This window comes from Drosophila erecta, unplaced genomic scaffold, assembly GCF_003286155.1.
Source record: "Drosophila erecta strain 14021-0224.00,06,07 unplaced genomic scaffold, DereRS2 tig00000055-arrow-pilon, whole genome shotgun sequence".
Taxonomy (NCBI): Eukaryota; Metazoa; Arthropoda; class Insecta; order Diptera; family Drosophilidae; genus Drosophila; species Drosophila erecta.
Window position 1 is genome coordinate 6240021 of NW_020825200.1, and position 22437 is coordinate 6262457.

Consider the following 22437-nt stretch of genomic DNA (forward strand, 5'->3'; position numbering starts at 1 on the left):
TTGGATTAATAATTGATTGACATATTTACTTTTATTTACATTTACCCATATACATAATGTTTTCGGGAACAACATAACTACAATATTGTCAGGAATTTTGAATGCTAATGAAATAATAATCACACTTGAGTCATAAATGTTTTATACATCTATACTCGGTCCGTTCAATTTTTGTGCTATCTACTTAAATTTCGGCATAGAGGTTTATGATTTATGTTTTAAATCGGCCGACTTATAGCAAAACTCTATGTACAGTGCACTTTTTATCCTGACTCACATCGAATTGACCACTTAACTGGCGCCTTACTTATCGCCCAGCTGATCTGCGATCCAGTCAAGGTGTTCCTCCTTGAAGCGAGGATCTGCCATGGTCAGAGCCGTCGACTTGGAGCTGTAGTAATAGAAAACGGACACTGTGGGGGAGAGGAAAACATCAGGGTAAGCATGGAAGGAATATTTCCGGAACTCACTGATTCGCTGTCCCACTGACAGGGCAATCAGCCCCAAAGGCCATTGTTGTCCGTCCTCTGCTGGCGGCTGACGGTATAGGTAGATGATCCAGAAGTGCTGGGCGGCGGACAGCAGGAAGTAGATGGTAATGCTGGCCATAAAGAGCTTGCAATTCCGCAGGATTATGTGGGAGGCGCCGACCTGGTACACACACGTCGAGTGCAGCGCGAGGGTGAACAGCAGGTACTCGGCGATGATCAGGGCATCCTGGGTGCTGTGGTAACATGCAGTGGTCACAAACAGAGGCTCCTCGACTACCCAGGATACTCACACAAAGAGAATGATGGCTGTCTGCAATCGGTTCCTGGCCAGCGAAGGACCAAAGGCGTTGCAGAAGAGGTCCAGCCCCAAAAGGGCGAACTGGAACAGGAGCACCCAGGAGTAGCGACGCAGAGTTAGCTTCATGGCGGTGTCCAAATGTCAAGCGCTTCGGCCAATTTGTTGCGTGCTTACTGTGCGTGGGTTTGTTGTGTCCTTCGTCCTGGTGACGTCAAAGCTACCACTGCGGTCATGCGCTGTTGGGCTCGTACTATTTGCTTATCGATAGGCAGATTTTCATGGAGAACTATGCAAACCAGTTTGAAGTCAGGTGGCAGGCAGTGGCGGGAACCGAACTGGGAATGTATTATTAGAACCCAGCTCTCTCCTTCCAAATACATTCAGGATACAAGTAGTACTAATAACTAAAGGTAACACTTGGTTGCTTTTATTATCAGACATATCGAGCATATTCAAAAGGGTACTGCTGCCGTTTTCCCGATCCGAATGTGCCCATCTTGCCCGCCTGGCGCCGGAATCTCCTGTAGTACTGCTGGTTCATCTCGGAGTAAAAGTTTACGGGCAGTAGGTGGGACCAACTGTGGTCGCCTGCGGCACTGTGTCGGTCCAGAAACTGGAACATCGATGCGGAAGTGACTTCGGCAGCCCCTGCGCGCCACCATGGCCAGGTTGGATTTAAGGTCACCAGAGCCAAGACCAGAAACCAGAACGTCAACGTCTTAGCCATTTGCGAAGAGAGCTGGTTGGCCAAAAGCCGGCACCCAATACCCTCCTCCAAAGTCGACTGCAGGTTGCAGGTCGTCAGCAGATTTCGAGCTGCGGTGCTTCCATTTGCATTTTTTCGGCCCACAGTCGCACTACTCCGGCAGTGCGATCAGCGTTTTCCGAGTGGGCTATAAAGTGGATTGGCTGGGTGGCTACCACCAACAGTCACCCTTCGTTCGCCACTTCAGCAGCAAGCAGAGACAGCTCGAGAACCATCCACAATGGCATTCAACTTTGGTCACCTCCTCATCGCCGGCCTCGTCGCCGTGTCCGTCGTGTCCTCGGAGACCATCCAGCTGCAGCCCACACAGGGCATCCTCATCCCTGCCCCGCTGGCCGAGAACATCCGTGTGTCGCGTGCCGCCTACGGAGGGTACGGAGCTGCCCCAGCTGCGCCATCGTACTCCGCTGCTCCCGCTGCTTCCGCCTACTCCGCTCCCGCTGCCCCGGCCTACTCTGCTCCAGCTGCCCCCGCCTACTCTGCTCCCGCTGCCCCCGCCTACTCTGCTCCCGCTGCCCCCGCCTACTCCGCTCCCGCTGCCCCCGCCTACGCTGCTCCAGCGGCACCAGCCTACTCCGCACCCGCCTCCATTCCGTCGCCGCCGTGCCCCAAGAACTACCTGTTCAGCTGCCAGCCCTCCCTGCAGCCCGTGCCCTGCTCCGCCCCAGCTCAGTCCTACGGATCCGCCGGTGCCTACTCCCAGTACGTGCCCCAGTACGCCGTGCCCTTCGTCCGTGAACTTTAAGGATGCGACCGAATCTGACTGGACTACTGAACCTATGAATAAAGTAATGCTTATATAAAAAAATCATTTAAGAGTTTTTATTTATGGGGTCATCCAAGGGTTTTAGAGATTTGGACAATCGGTTTTTCTTCTTCAAGTTTCAGCTCACTGTTTTATTATAATAATAATTATTATCGATTTGATAAAACGAATACATGAATGTTTTACTAGTATATTTGTTTTTTAAGGGAACAAGCGTTCCTAACTAAAACCTAGATTTACATTTTTTTTTTTTTGTGTAAAAATGCACTTGTTATTATTTATAAAAGTCATGTCCCAATATTACATATGGTGGTACTATCATTTCTAAGCAGGAAAGAGAGAATGCGAAACTTATTAAAAAGATTATTGTTAATCTGATTTTAATTTAATAGTTCCCAAAAAAAGTAGTAAATAAGAATTGGCAAATTAAAAAGGTTGAAAAATCTTGGTAAAATTCAGTTTATTAACGATCATCTAGTTCATCAATATGAGCTGTGCCCACATGGAACGGGCTTGATAACCGCTTCACAGGAGAACACATAGTTTTTGGGGCAAGTTGGAGAAGGAACTTCACTGAGTGTGCCTTGCTGTTGGTATGTTCCCTGGGCCGGTGCCTCCTCATCCGCCTGGTCGTAGCTGCGGGCAAAGCCAAATTTGCCACGTCCGAAGCCAGGACCTCCAAACCCGGGACCTCCGAAGCCGGGTCGTCCAAAGCCAGGACCTCCAAAGCCAGGACCGCCGAAGCCAGGACCTCCGAATCCTGGACCTCCAAAGCCAGGTCCCCCGAAGCCAGGACCCCCAAAGTTGTTCTCCACGATAACCTCCTGTAGGATCTGCTGTTGCCTCCTCCTACGATTCAGTTGCTGATCCGAGTGCTCGGCAGCTGATGACCTCAAACACCCAGTACCCCCGCCACACGTCGACGCTGCAAAGCCAGTCTGCTGACCCAGAGAACTCGCTGCGCCCAGAACGGCAAGGAATCCGAGATACTTCCACATGCTGACTTGATATGGCGGCGGTGCTAGCTGAGAAAGCCAAGATGCGGCGGTGTTCAAGTGGCTTTTATAACCTCATGCCACCAGAAGTGCACAACGAAGCGGAAGCGGAGATGGCCAAGGTAACCCCCAGCAACTGGGTCAGTTGGTCGCGCATTCCAGAGGGCGCGTGGGATCACAACTGGGGCGAAGTTGGAAGTTCGAGAAAATGGGGCATGGAGCTTGGGATGGGGCTAATCTGCGGGGTGGACCCGTGCCATTACTTGGCTGGGCTCGGAAACCCTACGAGCACCTGAAACCCGAAGGTCAGCACATTGTAGCCACCGCTGCTTTCCGGCTTGTAGGCTGACCGCCCAGTCAAGCGATTGATGGGATCCGATATCGCATTACCCAATCGCTTGCACTTTTCACTTTTCCGCTTTGTCGATGTTTCGGATGTGTCGCAAGCATTTCTTCTTGCTAAAATATATATATTTATAAAAAACATATGTATATTAGTATAAAATGTATATATGTGTTTTAGATTTGTAGCTGCATTTCCAGCGGTTCAGTGACCTAAGACGCGCTGCTTGGCACAAAGGTTAAACGGAAAGTTTGCTTGGTTGCAATCGCCTATATCTGCGGATTTGGATGAAATTATTTTTGGGCAGCCTCGAATTGCATAAATCGGACTTTGAAGTCCCTCTAAATGTTTCTGGCGTAATTCTCCAAAACTCTGCATTTAAATTTAGAAAAAAATTTTTTTCATTTTTTTGATGTTATGATGTTGTAGAAATTCAAAAGAGTTCAAAAATGTCCCAAGGCTGAAGTTCTACACTCCATAACTCAACCTATTTTAATCGGATTTTTTAAGTATAATACCTCTAAAAGATTCTGGCGTAATTCTCTAAAAATCTGCATTCAAATTTAAAAATTTTTAAAAAAAATTTTTTTTTTAATTTTTTTGATGTTATAATGTTGTAGAAATTCAAAAATGTCCCAAGGCTGAAGTTCTACACTCCATAACTCAACTTATCTTAATCGGATTTTTAAGTGGCATACCTCTAAATGTTTCTGGCGTAATTCTCTAAAACTCTGCATTTAAATTTAGAAAATAATTTTTTTTCATTTTTTTTTCATTTTTTTGATGTTATGATGTTGTAGAAATTCAAAAGAGTTCAAAAATGTCCCAAGGCTGAAGTTCTACACTCCATAACTCAACTTATTTTAATCGGATTTTGAAGTGGCATACCTCAAAATGTTTCTGACGCTATTCTCTAAAAATCTGCATTCAAATTTAGAAAAATAATTTTTTTTCATTTTTTTTGTAATTTTTTTGATGTTATAATGTTGTAGAAATTCAAAAATGTCACAAGGCTGAAGTTCTACACTCCATAACTCAACCTATTTTAATCGGATTTTGAAGTGGCATACCTCTAAATGTTTCTGACGCAATTCTCTAAAAAGTTGCATTCAAATTTAGAAATTTATTTTTTTTCAATTTTTTTGTAATTTTTTTGATGTGTGATGTTGTAGAAGTCCAAAAAATATCCCAAGGCTGAAGTTCTATACTCCATAACTCCACTAATCTTAATCGGATTTTGAAGTGGCATACCTCTAAATGTTTCTGACGCAATTCTCTAAAAAGTTGCATTCAAATTTAGAAATTTATTTTTTTTCAATTTTTTTGTAATTTTTTTGATGTGTGATGTTGTAGAAGTCCAAAAAATATCCCAAGGCTGAAGTTCTATACTCCATAACTCCACTAATCTTAATCGGATTTTGAAGTGGCATACCTCTAAATGTTTCTGACGCAATTCTCTAAAAAATTGCATTCAAATTTAGAAATTTATTTTTTTTCAATTTTTTTGTAATTTTTCTGATGTATGACTTTGTAGAAATTCAAAAAAATTTAAAAATGTCCCAAATCTGAAGTTCTAAGCTCCATAACTCAACTAATCTTAATCGGATTTTGAAGTGGCATACCTCTAAATGTTTCTGACGCAATTCTCTAAAAAGTTGCATTCAAATTTAGAAATTTATTTTTTTTTAATTTTTTTGTAATTTTTTTGATGTGTGATGTTGTAGAAGTCCAAAAAATATCCCAAGGCTGAAGTTCTATACTCCATAACTCAACTAATCTTAATCGGATTTTGAAGTGGCATACCTCTAAATGTTTCTGACGCAATTCTCTAAAAAGTTGCATTCAAATTTAGAAATTTATTTTTTTTCAATTTTTTTGTAATTTTTTTGATGTGTGATGTTGTAGAAGTCCAAAAAATATACCAAGGCTGAAGTTCTATACTCCATAACTCCACTAATCTTAATCGGATTTTGAAGTGGCATACCTCTAAATGTTTCTGACGCAATTCTCTAAAAAGTTGCATTCAAATTTAGAAATTTATTTTTTTTCAATTTTTTTGTAATTTTTTTGATGTGTGATGTTGTAGAAGTCCAAAAAATATCCCAAGGCTGAAGATCTATACTCCATAACTCCACTAATCTTAATCGGATTTTGAAGTGGCATACCTCTAAATGTTTCTGACGCAATTCTCTAAAAAATTGCATTCAAATTTAGAAATTTATTTTTTTTTAATTTTTTTGTAATTTTTCTGATGTATGACTTTGTAGAAATTCAAAAAAATTTAAAAATGTCCCAAATCTGAAGTTCTAAGCTCCATAACTCAACTAATCTTAATCGGATTTTGAAGTGGCATACCTCTAAATGTTTCTGACGCAATTCTCTAAAAAGTTGCATTCAAATTTAGAAATTTATTTTTTTTCAATTTTTTTGTAATTTTATTGATGTTATGTTGTAGAAATTCAAAAATGTCACAAGGCTGAAGTTCTACACTCCATAACTCAACTTATTTTAATCGGATTTTGAAGTGGCATACCTCAAAATGTTTCTGACGATATTCTCTAAAAATCTGCATTCAAATTTAGAAAATAATTTTTTTTCATTTTTTTTGTAATTTTTTTGATGTTATAATGTTGTAGAAATTCAAAAATGTCCCAAGGCTGAAGTTCTACACTCCATAACTCAACTTATCTTAATCGGATTTTTAAGTGGCATACCTCTAAATGTTTCTGGCGTAATTCTCTAAAACTCTGCATTTAAATTTTTTTTTTTGATATTGTAGAAATTCAAAAGAGTTCAAAAATGTCCCAAGGCTGAAGTTCTACACTCCATAACTACACCTATTTCAATCGGATTTTGAAGTGGAATACCTCTAAATGTTTCTGGCGTAATTCTCTAAAAATCTACATTTAAATTTAGAAAATAATTTTTTTTCATTTTTTTTTTCATTTTTTTGATGTTATGATGTAGAAATTCAAGAGTTCAAAAATGTCCCAAGGCTGAAGTTCTAAACTCCATAACTCAACCTATTTCAATCGGATTTTGAAGTGGAATACCTCAAAATGTTTCTGACGCTATTCTCTAAAAATCTGCATTCAAATTTAAAAATCTATTTTTTTTTAAGTTTTTCGTAATTTTTCTGATGTGATGTGATGATGTGTTGTACAAATTCAAAAAAATTAAGAAATACCCCAAGGCTGAAGATCTAAACTCCGTAACTTAACTTATCTTAATCGGATTTTGTAGTGGCATAAGTGGCAAATTCGATATAAGGATTATCTTGGCTAAGCATTGTTCTATTGGTATCAGAATGGTTTTCCCATATACCTTGAGGTTTTGGGCTGCTAGAAACTAGTTATGCCCTTAATGAAAACAATTCATGATTAAGTTTTTTTTAGTGATTTCATTGCAGTTCATATTTTTGGGTATATTTTTTGTTAAGTCCATCAAAGCTTATGTTTCTCGGCGATCGGTTCGTGGTCCTTGGGCGTCATCACTGATTTAATGTCAGAGTATACACATTTCGACGTAACGAAGTAAGCCCTATTTAAAGTCAGAATTTCCGATCAAATAAGTGACCCAAAATTTTAGCGCAATTGCATTCTTGCTAAACAAAATTTTAGTCGATTTGGGCTACACTGAACGACAAGACTCACTTCGTTTATCTCTTTATCATTTATCAACATTAAATTTCTCCAAAAAGTATGCATTGCATTGGTGAAGAAGATATTTTAAAATGCTTGCAGTTAAAATGGGGAAGACAGTAATAAATATTTATTTTTTAATTAATTTGAAAGCGATCCAAAACTTAAATTTAATTTCAAAGATAGGAACATTAAATATTAACACTGTACTTATAGTGCAAAAGAGGATTAACATGATATACAATATTCTAATATATTATTAATATTCTCTTAAATGCTGTCGGTCTTAAATATTCATATTTTATAATAGCTTGATAGTATTAAGTTATTATAAATGAACAAATAATGAACATACTTGTACGAGCTAAAAAATAAATAACACAAAAAGGTTTTTTTTCAAAATTTTTTTTTATAAAATTTAGTACACGGCAAAAATGCTGTACAGCAAGAATATATGTTTCATATGTTTCTTCATATTCGCTGATGCAAATAAATAATAAAAATTGCGAAATTAATTTGAATTGCAATTAAAATCACTTTACGCTGATATTTCATTCTCCACATCATTTTACTCACCTCAGATCCTTTTATGGTTAATACTTGGTAAGCTGTATTTATCTAGAACTATTTAACCTTACTTATCAGACTGTATCTTACTTATCAGACTGTATCTGACGCTATTCTCTAAAAATCTGCATTCAAATTTAAAAATCTATTTTTTTTTAAGTTTTTCGTAATTTTTCTGATGTGATGTGATGATGTGTTGTACAAATTCAAAAAAATTAAGAAATACCCCAAGGCTGAAGATCTAAACTCCGTAACTTAACTTATCTTAATCGGATTTTGTAGTGGCATAAGTGGCAAATTCGATATAAGGATTATCTTGGCTAAGCATTGTTCTATTGGTATCAGAATGGTTTTCCCATATACCTTGAGGTTTTGGGCTGCTAGAAACTAGTTATGCCCTTAATGAAAACAATTCATGATTAAGTTTTTTTTAGTGATTTCATTGCAGTTCATATTTTTGGGTATATTTTTTGTTAAGTCCATCAAAGCTTATGTTTCTCGGCGATCGGTTCGTGGTCCTTGGGCGTCATCGCAGTCGTAAGGAGCTGGTGCTCAGTACTGGTAGCCGTAGGTCTGTGGCACGTAGGCGGCGCCGAAGAGCTGCTGCTGGTGCTGGGGCACGCCGTAGCTGGGGGCGACGTAGGTGGCCACCGGGGAGGAGTAGGCGCCGGCGGATCCGTAGCTGGGGGCGGGAGCGCTGCAGGGCACCGGGGCGAGGTTGGGCTGGCAGCTGAACAGGTAGTTCTTGGGGCAGGGAGGAGCTGGGATGCTGGAGCCGCCATAGCCGCCGGAGCTGGCACCGTAGGCGGACTTGCGGAGACGGGTCAGGTCACCGAATCCCTGTCCGGTCACTCCCTCCAGCTCACCGTCCTGGGTGGTCACCGTGGTGCCAGTGGAGCCGGTGGCCGAAGCCACATTGGTGGGCGAAGCCAGAGCGGCGGCGGCGAAGGCGACCAGAGCGATGCACACGAAGGATTTCATCTTGATTGTTGGTGTTTGAAGATTGAGCTGGAGGCGGATGGGAGCTGGTTGGGCTGCTGGTAGTTACCAAAGGTGACTGATGCCAATCCCAGGCATTGGGGCCTGTTATATAGCTGTCCAATCTGCCTAGTTAGCACTACGCGCAGAACTTAGTGGTCAGAACTAAAAGGTCTATTCTTCGTTTTTGCCTTGATTACTTTTCTGCTCCATCAGCCCAATGCACAAATGTATACCGCTGACTTTAGTAGCACCACATCGTCAGCTTTTTGGGGTCATCATCGGGCGGAGCAGCGGAACGTTTAGGTTGGCGATTTATGGTTGATATCTAGTGCATTGCACTTTGAGAGTGGTGGGAGTGACAAAAGACGCCCCCCTTTCAAAGAATTAATGTTACGAAATGGAATGCCAGACTTGTGACCCGTATATGAATGATGTGATTCGTGGCACATGATATTATATGTTCCATCTAATTATTAGAATCATTACTTAACTCTAACAAATAAATGTGTTAATGCCATTATATAGTATTTTATAATATACATATATGTCCATGATAATATGATAAAACGCTTAAGGAAACTTTCTTAAAGATTTGTTGGCTTTCTAAGCTGAACATGCTTTCTGCTGTATGAGAAAACTGACTTTTTCAGAAGGAATGTATAGTATTGATAACTTTACAGACTATAACATTTTTTAGATTTAAAGTTTTCATATCAATGAAATAAGCTTCTAAGGAATTTCTTAAGGGCTGAACTAAATCAGGAAGTTATGAAATATTTAACAGAAATATTAATGGTAATGGCTTGCAGCAAAAACAATTCCTTGAATACGATTCCTTACCTACTAAAGTCGTAAATAAATCAGTTTTGCGTCTGTTAAAACATCTAAAGTAGTAAAACATTTAAATATTTAATCAGGAAGAAAACTACTTCTGAGTCTGATAAATTAATTGTTACAAATTCCCCAAAAATTTAATTCGCTTGTATAATTTTGTATTAAAACTTCGCTAATGTGATTTAGTCCCCACAGTTTTCGGTCATATTAAAAAGCTTATCATATTCTGTAGTCACATGTCTGATTCAAGCTGTTTGGGAATTACATGTATCCCGAAAAGGAAAGTGTAAATTTAAAGTGTACCCCTTGAAATTCATTGACTTCAAATGCAGAAGTTGAAAAAACAGTAATAATGTTTTTACTGTGTAATGTGTTTATTGTAATGGCAAATCGGAGTCACTTAGTTCGTTTTCATAAACAAAATGGCAAGATGACTAATTTTTATTTCTTAAGAAAACTTCTGGTATACCATTATACCATTTTAATTATACCAAATACCATTATTATACCATTTTACCATATAATAATTGTTTTAAATTTAAGACTACCATTCGACAGCAATGCAAATGAATCATTTTAACTTTTAAAAACAAATTATTGATAGATCTTCCAAGAACTGGAGTTTCCGCAGCGAACTCATGTTGGTGGGCCCACCAATGATTACAGCAGTACGTCATATGTGAGTGCTGTGCAACAATCTTGTGGCAGAGTGAGCGCTAATTAATTAGTGGTATTTCTCGCTCACTCAACGGCTATTAAAAATGATGTAAGGCGGCACGCGATGATCGTCGGCGGTGAGGAATGCGTGCCACATGCAAAGTGAGGAAGTAACCGCATCGAATGGATACGACTAGTGATGACCACATGGGCGTGGACTGACTCACTGGACTTGGAGATGGGCGCATGGAGCGGCCACTTTCACTTGGTCATGGTCATGGCCACGATGGCTTGGCATTGCGTTGGACTGCGGACATGGGATGGCTGCAATCACTGGGTGATTATCACATTTCAGGCAGCCTGGTTCCCGCATACGAGAGGAAGTCTGGGTGCATTGTTAGCAGTTTGCCATGGCATTTGAATCCGAAATCGAAAGCTGAGGGGCAAAAGAAGCCGACGAACGAGCGACCAACTGACTGATTTCAGCCTTTTGCCAGCACAAATACTCGTAGTTGCCGACGTCATCACGGAATCTTTGCGGTCTGCGGATTAGGCATGAGAAATCCATAGGGGCAAGGGAAGGGCTGGGCGATATCTGCACGCGGATGAAATGGGAGTGGGAAGACCCACCATATTGTCCAACACATGGTGATAAGTCCGAGGGAAGGCAAGAACTCGCAACTGTATAAACAGGCGGCATCGAAACCGTGCAGAAGATGTGTATCTTGCAGATATTTTGAAATCAATTGTTAGATAATTTCCCATCTTGGTGTATATAAAGGCATACGAATGCATATCTCGTGATACTGTGTATAAAACTGGCGCGTTTGCATTAGTTAAATTTTTTTTTAAATTTACAAATAAATATTAAGTACATAGTACTTAGCTTAGATACACACAACATATTTGTGTTAGTCTCTTAAAAATATATGCATGTTTTAACTTTTAGATTTTCAAAATTTATTTTTTATCAAAAATCTATTTTATATATATGCCACAAGAAACCTATTTATTGATAATAATTATTGATAAACCTTGTAAAAATTATGCGCGCTTTAATAAATATGCCACTGTTTTAATGGCAGAGTACACACATTTCGACGTAACGAAGTAAGCCCTATTTAAAGTCAGAATTTCCGATCAAATAAGTGACCCAAAATTTTAGCGCAATTGCATTCTTGCTAAACAAAATTTTAGTCGATTTGGGTTACACTGAACGACAAGACTCCCTTCGTTTATCTCTTTATCATTTATCAACATTAAATTTCTCCAAAAAGTATGCATTGCATTGGTGAAGAAGATATTTTAAAATGATTGCAGTTAAAATGGGGAAGACAGTAATAAATATTTATTTTTTTAATTAATTTGAAAGCGATCCAAGACTTAAATTTAATTTCAAAGATAGGAACATTAAATATTAACACTGTACTTCTAGTGCAATAGAGTATTAACATGAATACAATATTCTAATATTAATATTCTCTTCATCTTAAATATTCATATTTTATAATAGCTTAACAGTATTAAGTTATTATTAATGAACAAATAATGAACATACTTGTACGAGCAAAAAAATAAATAACACAAAAAGTTTTTTTCCATAGTTTTTTTATAAAATTTAATACACTGCAAAAATGCTGTACAGCAAGAATATATGTATTATATGTTTTCTTCATATTCGCTGATGCTAATAAAATAATAAAAATTGCAAAATAATTTGTATTGCAATTAAAATCGAAAATTACTTTACGCTGATATTTCATTCTCCACATCATTTTACTCACCTCAGATCCTTTTATGGTTAATACTTGGTAAGCTGTATTTATCTAGAACTATTTAACTGTATCAGACTGTATCTTAAGCAAAAGTTAGGTTTTAAACAATTTTCCACCCAAGGTGACATAACAAAGCCAGAAATCATTAGAAGACTTTTATTTACAGATTGGTCAAGCATCAGCGTTTAGATAACTACAAAAGATTCTGGGAGCCCAGGGCCAGGCGGTAGTTGTATTCCTCGAACAGTTCCGGAGCCACTCGATACGGCTGGTCGATGAGTGAGAGGCGGATGGGCGTTTGGCACGGGGGCGTGGCATAGTTTGGGGCAGGTGGCGCCGCCGGTTGGTAGCAACTCTGCGATGGCGCTTCGTAAACGGAAGCTGGTGGCAGTGGAGCTGGTGCTATTGGAGTGGCATATGTCTGACCATCATACTCCACCTGGGCGGATGACTTCGATGCCAGTGGAGTGGTGAGATAGATGATGGGTTGGTAAAGGATCTGTGCCGGTGGTGCTGCCACGTAACTTGGCTGTGCCGGCTGGCTGTACCCCTGTCCCTTGCCATAGACTTCGGGTGTAGCCTGTGGTTGGGAGTAGCTCGGTGCTGGTGGCTCATAGGCGGGAGCTGGTGCAGCCGGAGCATTGTAATCAGCTGCTGGTGCTTCGTAGGAAGGTGCCTGTGGTGCTGGTGCTTCGTAAGAAGGTGCCTGTGGTGCTGGAGCCTCGTAGGCAGGAGCTGGTGGTGCTGGAGCCTCGTAGGCAGGAGCTGGTGGTGCTGGAGTTTGGTAAGCAGGAGCTGGTGGTGCAGGAGCTTCGTAGGCGGGAGCAGGTGCTACCGGTGCTTCGTAGGCAGGAGCTGCCGGCGCTACATAGCCCGCATCGCCATCGCCGGGGCCATCGTACTCGGGATTGGGCAGGACTCCGTAACCACCACCGCCGTAGGAAGGACTCTGTGGCACCGGTGCCACGTAGTTGTTCTGGCCACAGCCGCCGCCGCACTGGCCACAGGGACTGGGTGTGGGAAACAGATCGGGTAGTTTCTTGAAGAGCTTCATCTGCTTGAAGGGATCCAGATCTTGCAGCTGCAGCCCGTTGCAGTTGTTGGGCACAGCGGGCGCGGGGAGCAGTGGAGCTGGCGGATACACCAGATTGTTATTGTTGTTGCAGTTGTTGTTATTGTTGTTGTTGCAGCAGTTGTTGCGGGGGAAGAGATCATCCCACCACTTGAGCAGCGAGCGGTTGGTGCGCTTCAGCGACTCATTCGGGGTCACCAAGGGACCCGCATCCGCCATCAGATAGTAGAGCGGCTCCCCCGGCACGGCAATCCGGTTCGATCTGGACACATCCTGGGCTGCAGTGGACAGGACCACACCCAGCGCCAGCAGCGTCAGAGTCCACGAACTGTTTCTGGAGTGCATCATCATGCGGCGATTGCGTTGGTAGCACTAACCTCGCGGGTCGAACTCTCAATTGCAACTACCAGAAGCAGTGGCTCCCCATTGCAGCGGACTGCTGGAGCTGCAAACCACGGCGGATTAATGCCAGGTCAGCATATGTGGATACCTGCGATGGGGTATAATAGTTGGCCAAGTAAACACTGAAGGTATTATAGTGTTACTATTAAAGGTTCGGGTTTTCATAGCACCATATAAATTATTGAAATTAAGAATTAATGAGCTTAAATTATAAGTACGCATGTTAAACTACGAGCAACATAGAGCTGCTAACTTCATAGTAGCTTCATAGTTCTTAATCGTGAAATCATCTAAAGCAAAGAAAGGGTATTTAAAACTTATTATAAAGATTGGCTGGTACCTGCACCAGATTAAGACTGAACTTTGAGCTTAAAACCCATGTCTAACCCAATTTTTAGAAGCCCCAACAGGTGTTCCCAATTCGTCGAAGATCCAAGAGTCCCAATAACCTCGCTGGCAGGCCGATGACTCCACACACTTGTGTTTTCCTTATTGTTGACTTGCTTTCCTTATTGTTTATTCAAATTGTTCCCTTACGTGCTCGAAATTATTAAACGGTAGCGAACACCAGTCGAGGTTCCTGTTTGCTCCGTGGAGCGTGACTGCCTTGGCTTAATCCGCATCAGGCTGGCCAATCGAAAGCAAAATGCACTTGGCTGAACGGAAGTTGGTGGGGAAAAACAAAGAGATGTGCTCAGAAACACACAACAAATACAAATACATTGGTTGCCGTAAAATATACTTCCTAAAGTAATCATGGGCTTACTCATCGGCTGAACAGTGGTAATAATTTAAGAGGCGATCAATAATGAATTCAAGTATATATGTTCAAGAAAGTATTTATAGATGTCGACCGCATTGCTATTCGAAAACATTAATTACACCGCTGGCTAAAAATAGTAGCACGAAAAACATTTATTTGAATTTACATTTCTAAAATTCTAATATTAGGGAAGATACGTGCGGGAAACTTCCCAAAGCCAAAAAGCTCTAAAATAAAAGATGCAACGATTCAATTTTTCATATTCAGCATGAACAAATGATTTTGAAAGATCCCTTTATGCAAAAGTATCTTATGTTTTGATACATATGTTTTTAAGATACCTGCCTGGTAATAAATCTACTCCTCTGACATTATAAGTAAATCTTTATTTGGTTTGAGCGAACCATTCGCAGATCTTGGGACTACAACTGCTGCAGGTATCTGTGCTTTTGGGGGCTACGTCCGCTGGAACGCTGGCGGTGTCGCTTCCGTTTGTCCGTCGGCTTGAGAAGATCCGTCGCCTTGCTCACGATGGCCGGGACTCCGGAAGCGTCAGCGGAATCATCAGCCTCGGAGGCTGGGAGCGGTGTGGTCACCGCCGGCTCATCCTCCTTGTCAATGGCTTCAGCAGAGTCCTCATCCTCCTCACTCGCCAGGTCTTCACCCACAATGGGATCTGGCTGCTCTGAGCTGGGCGTCGCCGGAGTGCTGCTGGAAAAGTTCAGCTTTCCGCCTCTTTCCGATTGGGCTTCTGTGGATGGAGCAGCTTCTGTGGTCGAGACTGTGGCAGCGTCCTGGTTGAATTTGAACACACGCTGGAAAAATTGACCATTTTGTGCTGGCGGATTGGGAGCTGGTGCTCCCAGAATTCTGTTGAATGGATTGAAAGGGTTCAGGGCTCCGAAAGGTCCGAATGGGCTCATTCCCATTCCAAGCTGCATACCCATGCCGAAGGGGCCACCCACCTGGTGCTCCATATCGTATCCCTGTCCACCCATCTGAGGACTCATGCCAAAAGCACTTCCCAGCTGGGCTCCCAACCCGAATCCACCACCAAAGCCACCTGCGGGCGCCAATGGTGCTGGTGCTCTGGGCAGTCCAAAGTAGGGAGTCGGTGGCCGTTGTGCGTAGCAGGGCATGCTTATGATGACCGGCTGGAAACTCGGACAGTTGGTGCTGTAGCTCATGCCGTTGTCCAGTGGCGTGGGACATTGGATGGGTGGTGCTGTGGCAGAACATCCATTGCAGTATGGGTTGGAAGCGGGGGACTCATTGGCTTGGGAATAGGTCGGAGGTGGTGGCGGCAGGGTCGGTGGAGCAGGAGCCTCTGGGTATGGGCTGTAGCCGGGTCCCATTTGTCCCACCATGGGCTCATCCTGGTTGCCCACCGGTGCTTCCTGTGCGGAGTGTCTTTCGTCTCCTAGACTGCTGTAGAACGCCTTCATAACCGGATCGTTCTCGGGATCCTGCGTCTGCGACAGCGGCACCCACATCAACTGGTCTTGGGGTCGCTGCTGACTCACTGGCCTGCGGTACTGCTGTTGGAGCTCCTCTCGTCTGAATGCCACATCCGGCACGGCCAGTACATCGTCGTCGAAAGCGAATCGATGCCTGCCGCTCCCGGCTACTTCGTTCTCTTTGGGGCGACTTGGTGACCTCGCAAATGCTGCAGGATCATACGAAGGGGCCGTGGACGCTGGGCCTGGGCCAGCTGGAACTCCTGGTGGAGCTGCTGGCGGGCTGCCCACAGTTGGGTGATGAAATTCCGGCACGCCAGCTGACTGCGCTGGAGGTGCAGTTGGAGGGGCTGCCATGGGGCCTCCGTAGAATCCGTACTGGGCGTGGGGCTGGTGCTGCTGAGGAACAGGCCGGTGGTGGGGCTGCTCCTGGTATGGCGTCGGACCCGCTGGCTGGACTTGGTGAATGCGTGTGGGATCTTCTGTAACTGCCTGCTGGGGATGGGGATATGACCCGCCCTCAAAGGCGGGAAACACGGGAAAGTTGTGACCGGCATCGTGGTGTACAGCGGGTTGAGGGTTTAACAGAGGCATGTGCTCCATGGAGGGCTGGTTCTCAGCTCCTGGTACTGGGGAATCCGCTCCACGGCACATGTAGAATGGCTCCCCCTGGCCACCTTGGTTTCTGACCTCCACACAACTTTGCTGGCTGCTGTCGCCACCAAAGTTGGCTCCACGGCACATATAATACGGCTCATCCTGCGGACTACTTGGCCTGATCTCCACGCAGATGGTAGTCATGGTGCGTTTGCTGCGATGCAGAACATCCCCGGAAGCTGGGCTGACTTCATGTCCGGCTGCACTTGCTCCTGGCATCACCGATAGCCCAATGGCCAGGCATGTCCCAAGGAAGATCAGCTTCAAGGCCTGTGCTTGCATATCCATGTTCTTCTTCCGCTCACTAACTTCCGTTTGCCAATGGGCAGCGCTTTTATAGTCCAGAACCCTCTGCTGCGGAAGAAGATCCATTAGAGGCGCCTTCCAACTTGCACACAACTTACCCAACTTGGTTCCCCGAAGCAGTCTTTTGTAATTTTCCTCGTTTGGGAACTATGTATGTTTCCTCTATGGAGCGCGATGTTCTGGTGGATTGCACTGGTAATCGGAGTTTGATTCACCTGAAAATCGTTTCACTGAATAAAAACCCATGCAGACACAATTTTTGAACGGACCTGGCCAAAAGGGGTTCGAATCGTAGCCAAAATACACTTCCAAGTGAAGAGTTGGAGGCATTCCAAATCGAACCAGTCGACGTTTGTACAAGAAAAAGTTTATTTAATTATATGTGTATATATTCTATTTAAATAATAAATATTTCGGGGATACTGAAGATGGGAACGCTTTCTAAACCTATTTTGGCAAAGCATTCCTTACTAATCTAAGTAGTTCTCATGATAATAGAGCATCTGCATCCATACTTCAGCATATTCAATCGCTTCGATTTCAGCTGATTCCTGCAAGTTTCGACCAGCGATTTCGTTTGGCGTGGTGGACAGTTCAACAAACTCCTCGGGTTTCTTTCGACTTCAAAGTGGTCAGCACTTTCGTAAAGTGTGCGGCACATATGACACAAGTGTTTGCTGGCTAACCGACATTAGCCAAATCGGTCAGTCGGTCAGCGAGTGTTAGATTGTCGGGAGTGTAGGCCACTTCATGGTAACTGACCTGACCCACTTGGAAGACCACGTGGGAGGGCCTCCACTAACCCGGGATGACTAAGTGCGGCGGTGCGTGTTCCATGGTCTTTAAACTAAGTCAGTTATGTTCCACCTTCCGCCTGGAACACTTAACAAAGCAGAATGCAGGGTACGTGGGTTTTAAGGACTCACATATGGCATTCTTGCATAGGATGGGTATTATGGAGAAGTAGCGAAGTATTTCCTAGTCAAATCGCAGACGCTTTTTGATGTGTCGTCTACTTTTTGCGACAAGTAACACTTAAATTGTAGCTTACTAAACACAAATCGCAAGCGATTCCAACTACTGACCAAATTACGAGTTTACAATGGACAAGGATGAACGAGAATACTGGCATCTTCGATCCCTATACAATGAGGACATGCCGCGCTTTCCTCCAACAAACGTGGCTGAACCTCTAACCGCTCGCAATCTGCTTCAACTGTACATAAACACCTTCATTGGAGCCAATCTGGCCGAGTCGTGTGTCTTTCCGCTGGACGTGGCCAAGACCCGCATGCAGGTGGATGGCGAGCAGGCCAAGAAGACGGGCTCCACGATGCCCACTTTCCGGGCCACCCTAAGCAACATGATCAAAGTGGAGGGCTTCAAGTCACTATACGCCGGCTTCTCGGCAATGGTGACCCGCAATTTGATCTTCAACTCGTTGCGCGTGGTCTTATACGACGTCTTCCGGCGCCCCTTTCTCTACCAGAACGAGCAGAACCAGGAGGTGCTCAGGATTCACATGGCGCTGAGCTGCAGCTTCACGGCTGGCTGCATTGCCCAGGCACTGGCCAATCCCTTCGACATCGTCAAGGTGCGAATGCAGACGGAGGGCCGCCGTCGCCAGCTGGGCTACGATGTGCGGGTGAACAACATGGTGCAGGCCTTCGTGGACATCTATAGGCGCGGCGGACTGCCCAGCATGTGGAAGGGCGTGGGGCCCAGTTGCATGCGCGCCTGCCTGATGACGACCGGCGATGTGGGCAGCTACGACATCAGTAAGCGTACCTTCAAGCGCCTGCTGGACTTGGAGGAGGGCCTGCCGCTGCGCTTCCTGTCCTCCATGTGCGCCGGGCTAACGGCCTCCGTGCTCAGCACTCCGGCGGATGTTATCAAGACGCGTATGATGAACCAGCCGGTGGACGAGAGCGGCAAGAATCTCTACTACAAGAACTCCGTGGACTGCGTCCGGAAACTGGTCAGGGAGGAGGGTGCCCTGATACTGTACAAGGGCTTCTTTCCCACTTGGTTTCGCCTGGGACCCTTCTCGGTGCTTTTTTGGCTGTCCGTCGAGCAGCTGCGTCAGTGGGAAGGCCAGAGCGGATTTTAGGAGCACACACTCCGTCTTGGTATCGTATTTTGTAAGCCTTTTAGCAAGTAAAATATTTATTGACCTTATGAATTTTATGATTTTTATAACAAATGAAAAGAATTTTCAACTGGTAACTAACTGCTCATTATGAAAATAGTTTTAATCCCAATCGCAGCCTGTAATATGAAATGATTTTGTTGTCTTACTGTTTCGTAGTGTTTGTCTTATTTTATTTTTTATATTCCAATGCACACAACAAACACCAAAGACATATCGCTTAAATGGGAAAAAGCGTTAACACAGTCTTTAGGCCAGCGGAGTGGGATAACTCCGAGGAGCAGGAGACACCCAAGTTGGAGTACCTGGTGACCAACAAGAAGACACCGCCAGTGGAACTCTACCTCACGGCATTCGCCTCCGCCTGCAGTGCCGAGATCGTGGGCTATCCATTCGACGTGTGCAAGACGCGCATGCAGATCCAGGGCGAGATCGCCAGCAGGGTGGGTCAGAAGGCTAGGTACCGGGGTCTGCTGGCCACTGCCATGGGAATCGTCAGGGAGGAGGGTCTGCTGAAGCTCTACGGCGGCATATCCGCCATGCTGTTTCGCCACTCCCTCTTCAGTGGCATCAAAATGCTGACCTACGACTATATGCGTGAGAAGATGATCGTGCCCGACGCGGACGGCAGACCGCAGCTCTCCTTTCTGGGTTCCTGCATCAGTGGCGTTGTGGCCGGCGCCACTGCCAGCGTGCTCACCAATCCCACCGAGCTCATAAAGATCCAGATGCAGATGGAGGGCCAGCGGCGTCTGCGTGGCGAACCACCACGCATCCACAACGTCCTCCAGGCCCTGACTTCCATTTACAGAACGGGTGGTGTGGCGGGGCTCTGGAAGGGAACGGTTCCAAACACGTGGCGCTCGGCACTCGTCACCATAGGTGAGCCTTAAGATCGGGGATGAACCAGGTTCGGATGAAATAGACATGTTCACTGCCACCTGACGCCATCTATATCTGATTGTAAAGTGTATTACCGGGTAATGGGTATGCGATAGTCGAGGCAATTCATTTCTTCCTACTTTGAAAATGTTTAGAATACTTTATGAATTGAATCCAAGGCTCTAAACTACTTTTCTGATTTCCTCCTGAAAGGGGACGTCAGCTGCTACGACTTGTGCAAGCGTATGCTGATTGCCGAGTTCGACCTGGTGGATAACCGAGAAGTCCAGTTCGTAGCCGCCATGACCGCCGGCGTAGCGGATGCCATACTGAGTTTGCCAGCGGACGTGGTCAAGTCCCGGATCATGAATCAGCCCACTGATGAGCAGGGACGCGGGCTGCATTACAAGGGCTCCCTGGACTGCCTAAGCCGATTGGTGAGGGAGGAGGGCTTCCTGGCCATGTACAAGGGATTCCTTCCCTACTGGATGCGTGTCGGACCTGCCTCAGTGGTGTTCTGGATGACCTTCGAGCAGATTAGACATTTTCGCGGCAGTGAAGGTTACTAGGCTACTGCTATTTAAATTCTGCTGATTTATTATTTAAAAAGATACAAGAAAACTGTATTTGATGCACCACTCGTGGGCAGCTCCTAGGTCAATCCATCCGAACGAATTCCTTAGTGGATGGATAATATGGGTAACTTTAATGGCATTTGACCGCAGTTTGAATGATTGAATGGCGACCAATGCTAGCCAGTAGACAATCGGCCAAGACAGCGCTCCGAAGTGGTGGAAACTTAGATTAGCATACTTAATTGAATGGAACCAAAGTGGAAAACCACTCGCGACCCGCGGCGAAAGATATTTGAATGCTCCGTTAGCTGATGAAAACAAGGCACACGAGCATCAAATTGCGAGCCAAAGGCCATATAATAAATAATGTTTGATTAATTTTACGCGTTGCTCGCCTTTATCGCTCCACTCCAGCTTTTTCCATGATTAATTTGAGTTTTCACCAGAAATAGCGAAAACAAATGAATAGCGCTCGAACATTTCTAGAGAGCGAAAGTGAGCACATGTGGAGGCCAAATGTTGTCACTTGTTCCTCGCCAGAAATATCATTACAATTCAGACATTGCTGGCATGGATGAATAATGTGGGTCAATGTCTTCTCGCTGGCAGCAGCAGATGACAGGCGAGCAATAGTATGCAAAAACGACAATTACTGAAAGAAAAGGCAGCTGCAAAGTGGACGAGGCGCAGAGAAAAATTAATAAATAAATATGTTTTATTTATGAACATTTTTTGCTTATTTTTTGACAAAAAATAATTGCGCAGTTGCGTCAACCATTTGAAATGATTGCCCATTGGACGAAAATAACCTGGCCAACCAATCGCACATACCAAAAGTGGCCAACGCAGCGCGGACTGTCTTCTGAAATAATTAAAAGAAACCATAAATGCACAGAGAATTGTTAATGCGACCATGAAATGACTTTGGGAACCGCGATAGGAGCGCGGTTCAACGATCCATCGATTTCCGATAGCCACCACCCAGAACCCAGAACCCAGAACCCAAAACCCAGATACAAAGAACAATGCGCAAGGTGCTTACTTTTGGTGAGGAGCACACTCGGTTGTCTCACTCGCTTTTCATTTTAATAGTATTAAAGTATCGTATTTTATATGATTTATATCCATATATTTATGCAATCGGTTTTCATTTCAAGTTCTCCTTAGCTCGTAAGCAAATTGATCGGGAACTGTTGACTGGGAATCGAGGGTATGGAGCTGGTCGAGTCATGGACTTGGTTTTGGGGGCGTTTTCGTTCGGTTAGTTGTGTTAGAGAGCGCGAAAGAAGACCTTAGATTTGAGTTAGCTAAACGTAGCCATCATATGAATGTGGCTTGCTCATGACACTATCGTTAGGATGAAGGTGATAATGATACCCCGGGATCAGAATGAGTTATCCTAGTGCAGTCGATGGAAAATGGATAATGGCAAACTACTTTGAACGGAGAGTGAGAGAGGCACCTACTTATAAGACTGGCTGGCAATGGAAAACGGAATCTGAATATGAACGATGGAGCAGTTATTTCGGTATTGTATAGATTGTTTCGGAGTTCTTCCCATTCGACATCGTGTGGTATGATCATGTGTATAAAAAGTCGACCACTGCGCCTGGTACTCACGATTCTTCTTCCATTTGGGCATCGTCCCTCCACCACATACATATAAAAATAGAGCATCGTGGATCTTCAAATAGTTTACGTATATAAATATATATATAGAGATATTTATTTATACTGGTTGCTACTCTCCATCTCTGCCCTTCGCCTGGCTACCGCTCCCTCCCTTCCCTTCTCCACCTTTCCGTTCAAATCGAAATCTTCTCTCACTCACTCTTTCTATATATGTATATATATAAAACCTGCGTGTGGATTTATGCATGTACGAGTATACAATACATAAACTGTGTCGGTTGTGTAAATATTGCTATACAAAAAATCGTTCCAAAAAATGCCTGCGTTGCTTTGCGTTGTTGTTGTTCTCGGTTGTTAATCTTTTTCGATTTTTGGTTGCTTTGGTTGCATTTGCAGTTCTTTTCGCTTACAATTTAGGTTGCCAAATA

At 43.9% G+C, this 22437-nt stretch overlaps 9 protein-coding genes across 9 annotated transcripts; 3 read left to right on the top strand and 6 right to left on the bottom strand.

The window, feature by feature from the left end:
* Nucleotides 1-15: 15 nt before the first annotated feature.
* LOC6540714 (transmembrane protein 138) lies at nucleotides 16-1030 on the bottom strand. Its single transcript, XM_001968827.3, has 3 exons — nucleotides 782-1030; nucleotides 471-724; nucleotides 16-413 (listed from the first exon to the last, which is right to left on the bottom strand). Exons 1-3 carry the CDS (start codon nucleotides 913-915, stop codon nucleotides 304-306), a joined length of 498 nt encoding a protein of 165 aa, XP_001968863.1. The 5' UTR covers nucleotides 916-1030; the 3' UTR covers nucleotides 16-303.
* A 181-nt stretch (nucleotides 1031-1211) lies between these two features.
* LOC6540711 lies at nucleotides 1212-1568 on the bottom strand. The gene has a single exon (XM_001968828.3). It carries the CDS (start codon nucleotides 1514-1516, stop codon nucleotides 1223-1225), a length of 294 nt encoding a protein of 97 aa, XP_001968864.1. The 5' UTR covers nucleotides 1517-1568; the 3' UTR covers nucleotides 1212-1222.
* Nucleotides 1569-1640: 72 nt separating this feature from the next.
* Nucleotides 1641-2363, top strand: LOC6540707 (vitelline membrane protein Vm26Ab). The gene has a single exon (XM_001968829.3). The coding sequence runs from the start codon at nucleotides 1776-1778 to the stop codon at nucleotides 2298-2300; it is 525 nt and encodes a 174-aa protein (XP_001968865.1). The 5' UTR covers nucleotides 1641-1775; the 3' UTR covers nucleotides 2301-2363.
* A 440-nt stretch (nucleotides 2364-2803) lies between these two features.
* On the bottom strand, nucleotides 2804-3319 carry LOC6540702 (34 kDa spicule matrix protein). Its single transcript, XM_001968830.3, has one exon. The coding sequence runs from the start codon at nucleotides 3317-3319 to the stop codon at nucleotides 2804-2806; it is 516 nt and encodes a 171-aa protein (XP_001968866.1).
* Nucleotides 3320-8297: 4978 nt separating this feature from the next.
* Nucleotides 8298-8971, bottom strand: LOC6540699 (vitelline membrane protein Vm26Aa). Its single transcript, XM_001968831.3, has one exon. The coding sequence runs from the start codon at nucleotides 8846-8848 to the stop codon at nucleotides 8420-8422; it is 429 nt and encodes a 142-aa protein (XP_001968867.1). The 5' UTR covers nucleotides 8849-8971; the 3' UTR covers nucleotides 8298-8419.
* Nucleotides 8972-12307: 3336 nt separating this feature from the next.
* LOC6540698 (vegetative cell wall protein gp1) lies at nucleotides 12308-13593 on the bottom strand. Its single transcript, XM_001968832.3, has one exon. It carries the CDS (start codon nucleotides 13535-13537, stop codon nucleotides 12308-12310), a length of 1230 nt encoding a protein of 409 aa, XP_001968868.1. The 5' UTR covers nucleotides 13538-13593.
* A 1095-nt stretch (nucleotides 13594-14688) lies between these two features.
* On the bottom strand, nucleotides 14689-17007 carry LOC6540693 (AT-rich interactive domain-containing protein 1A). Its single transcript, XM_015159611.1, has 2 exons — nucleotides 16870-17007; nucleotides 14689-16819 (listed from the first exon to the last, which is right to left on the bottom strand). Exon 2 carries the CDS (start codon nucleotides 16751-16753, stop codon nucleotides 14774-14776), a length of 1980 nt encoding a protein of 659 aa, XP_015015097.1. The 5' UTR covers nucleotides 16754-16819; nucleotides 16870-17007; the 3' UTR covers nucleotides 14689-14773.
* A 768-nt stretch (nucleotides 17008-17775) lies between these two features.
* On the top strand, nucleotides 17776-18945 carry LOC6540688 (mitochondrial uncoupling protein 4C). Its single transcript, XM_001968834.3, has one exon. It carries the CDS (start codon nucleotides 17874-17876, stop codon nucleotides 18879-18881), a length of 1008 nt encoding a protein of 335 aa, XP_001968870.1. The 5' UTR covers nucleotides 17776-17873; the 3' UTR covers nucleotides 18882-18945.
* A 141-nt stretch (nucleotides 18946-19086) lies between these two features.
* LOC6540682 (mitochondrial uncoupling protein 4) lies at nucleotides 19087-20420 on the top strand. The gene is made up of 2 exons (XM_001968835.3): nucleotides 19087-19802; nucleotides 20016-20420. The coding sequence occupies exons 1-2, from the start codon at nucleotides 19145-19147 to the stop codon at nucleotides 20369-20371; spliced, it is 1014 nt and encodes a 337-aa protein (XP_001968871.1). The 5' UTR covers nucleotides 19087-19144; the 3' UTR covers nucleotides 20372-20420.
* Nucleotides 20421-22437: the final 2017 nt, after the last annotated feature.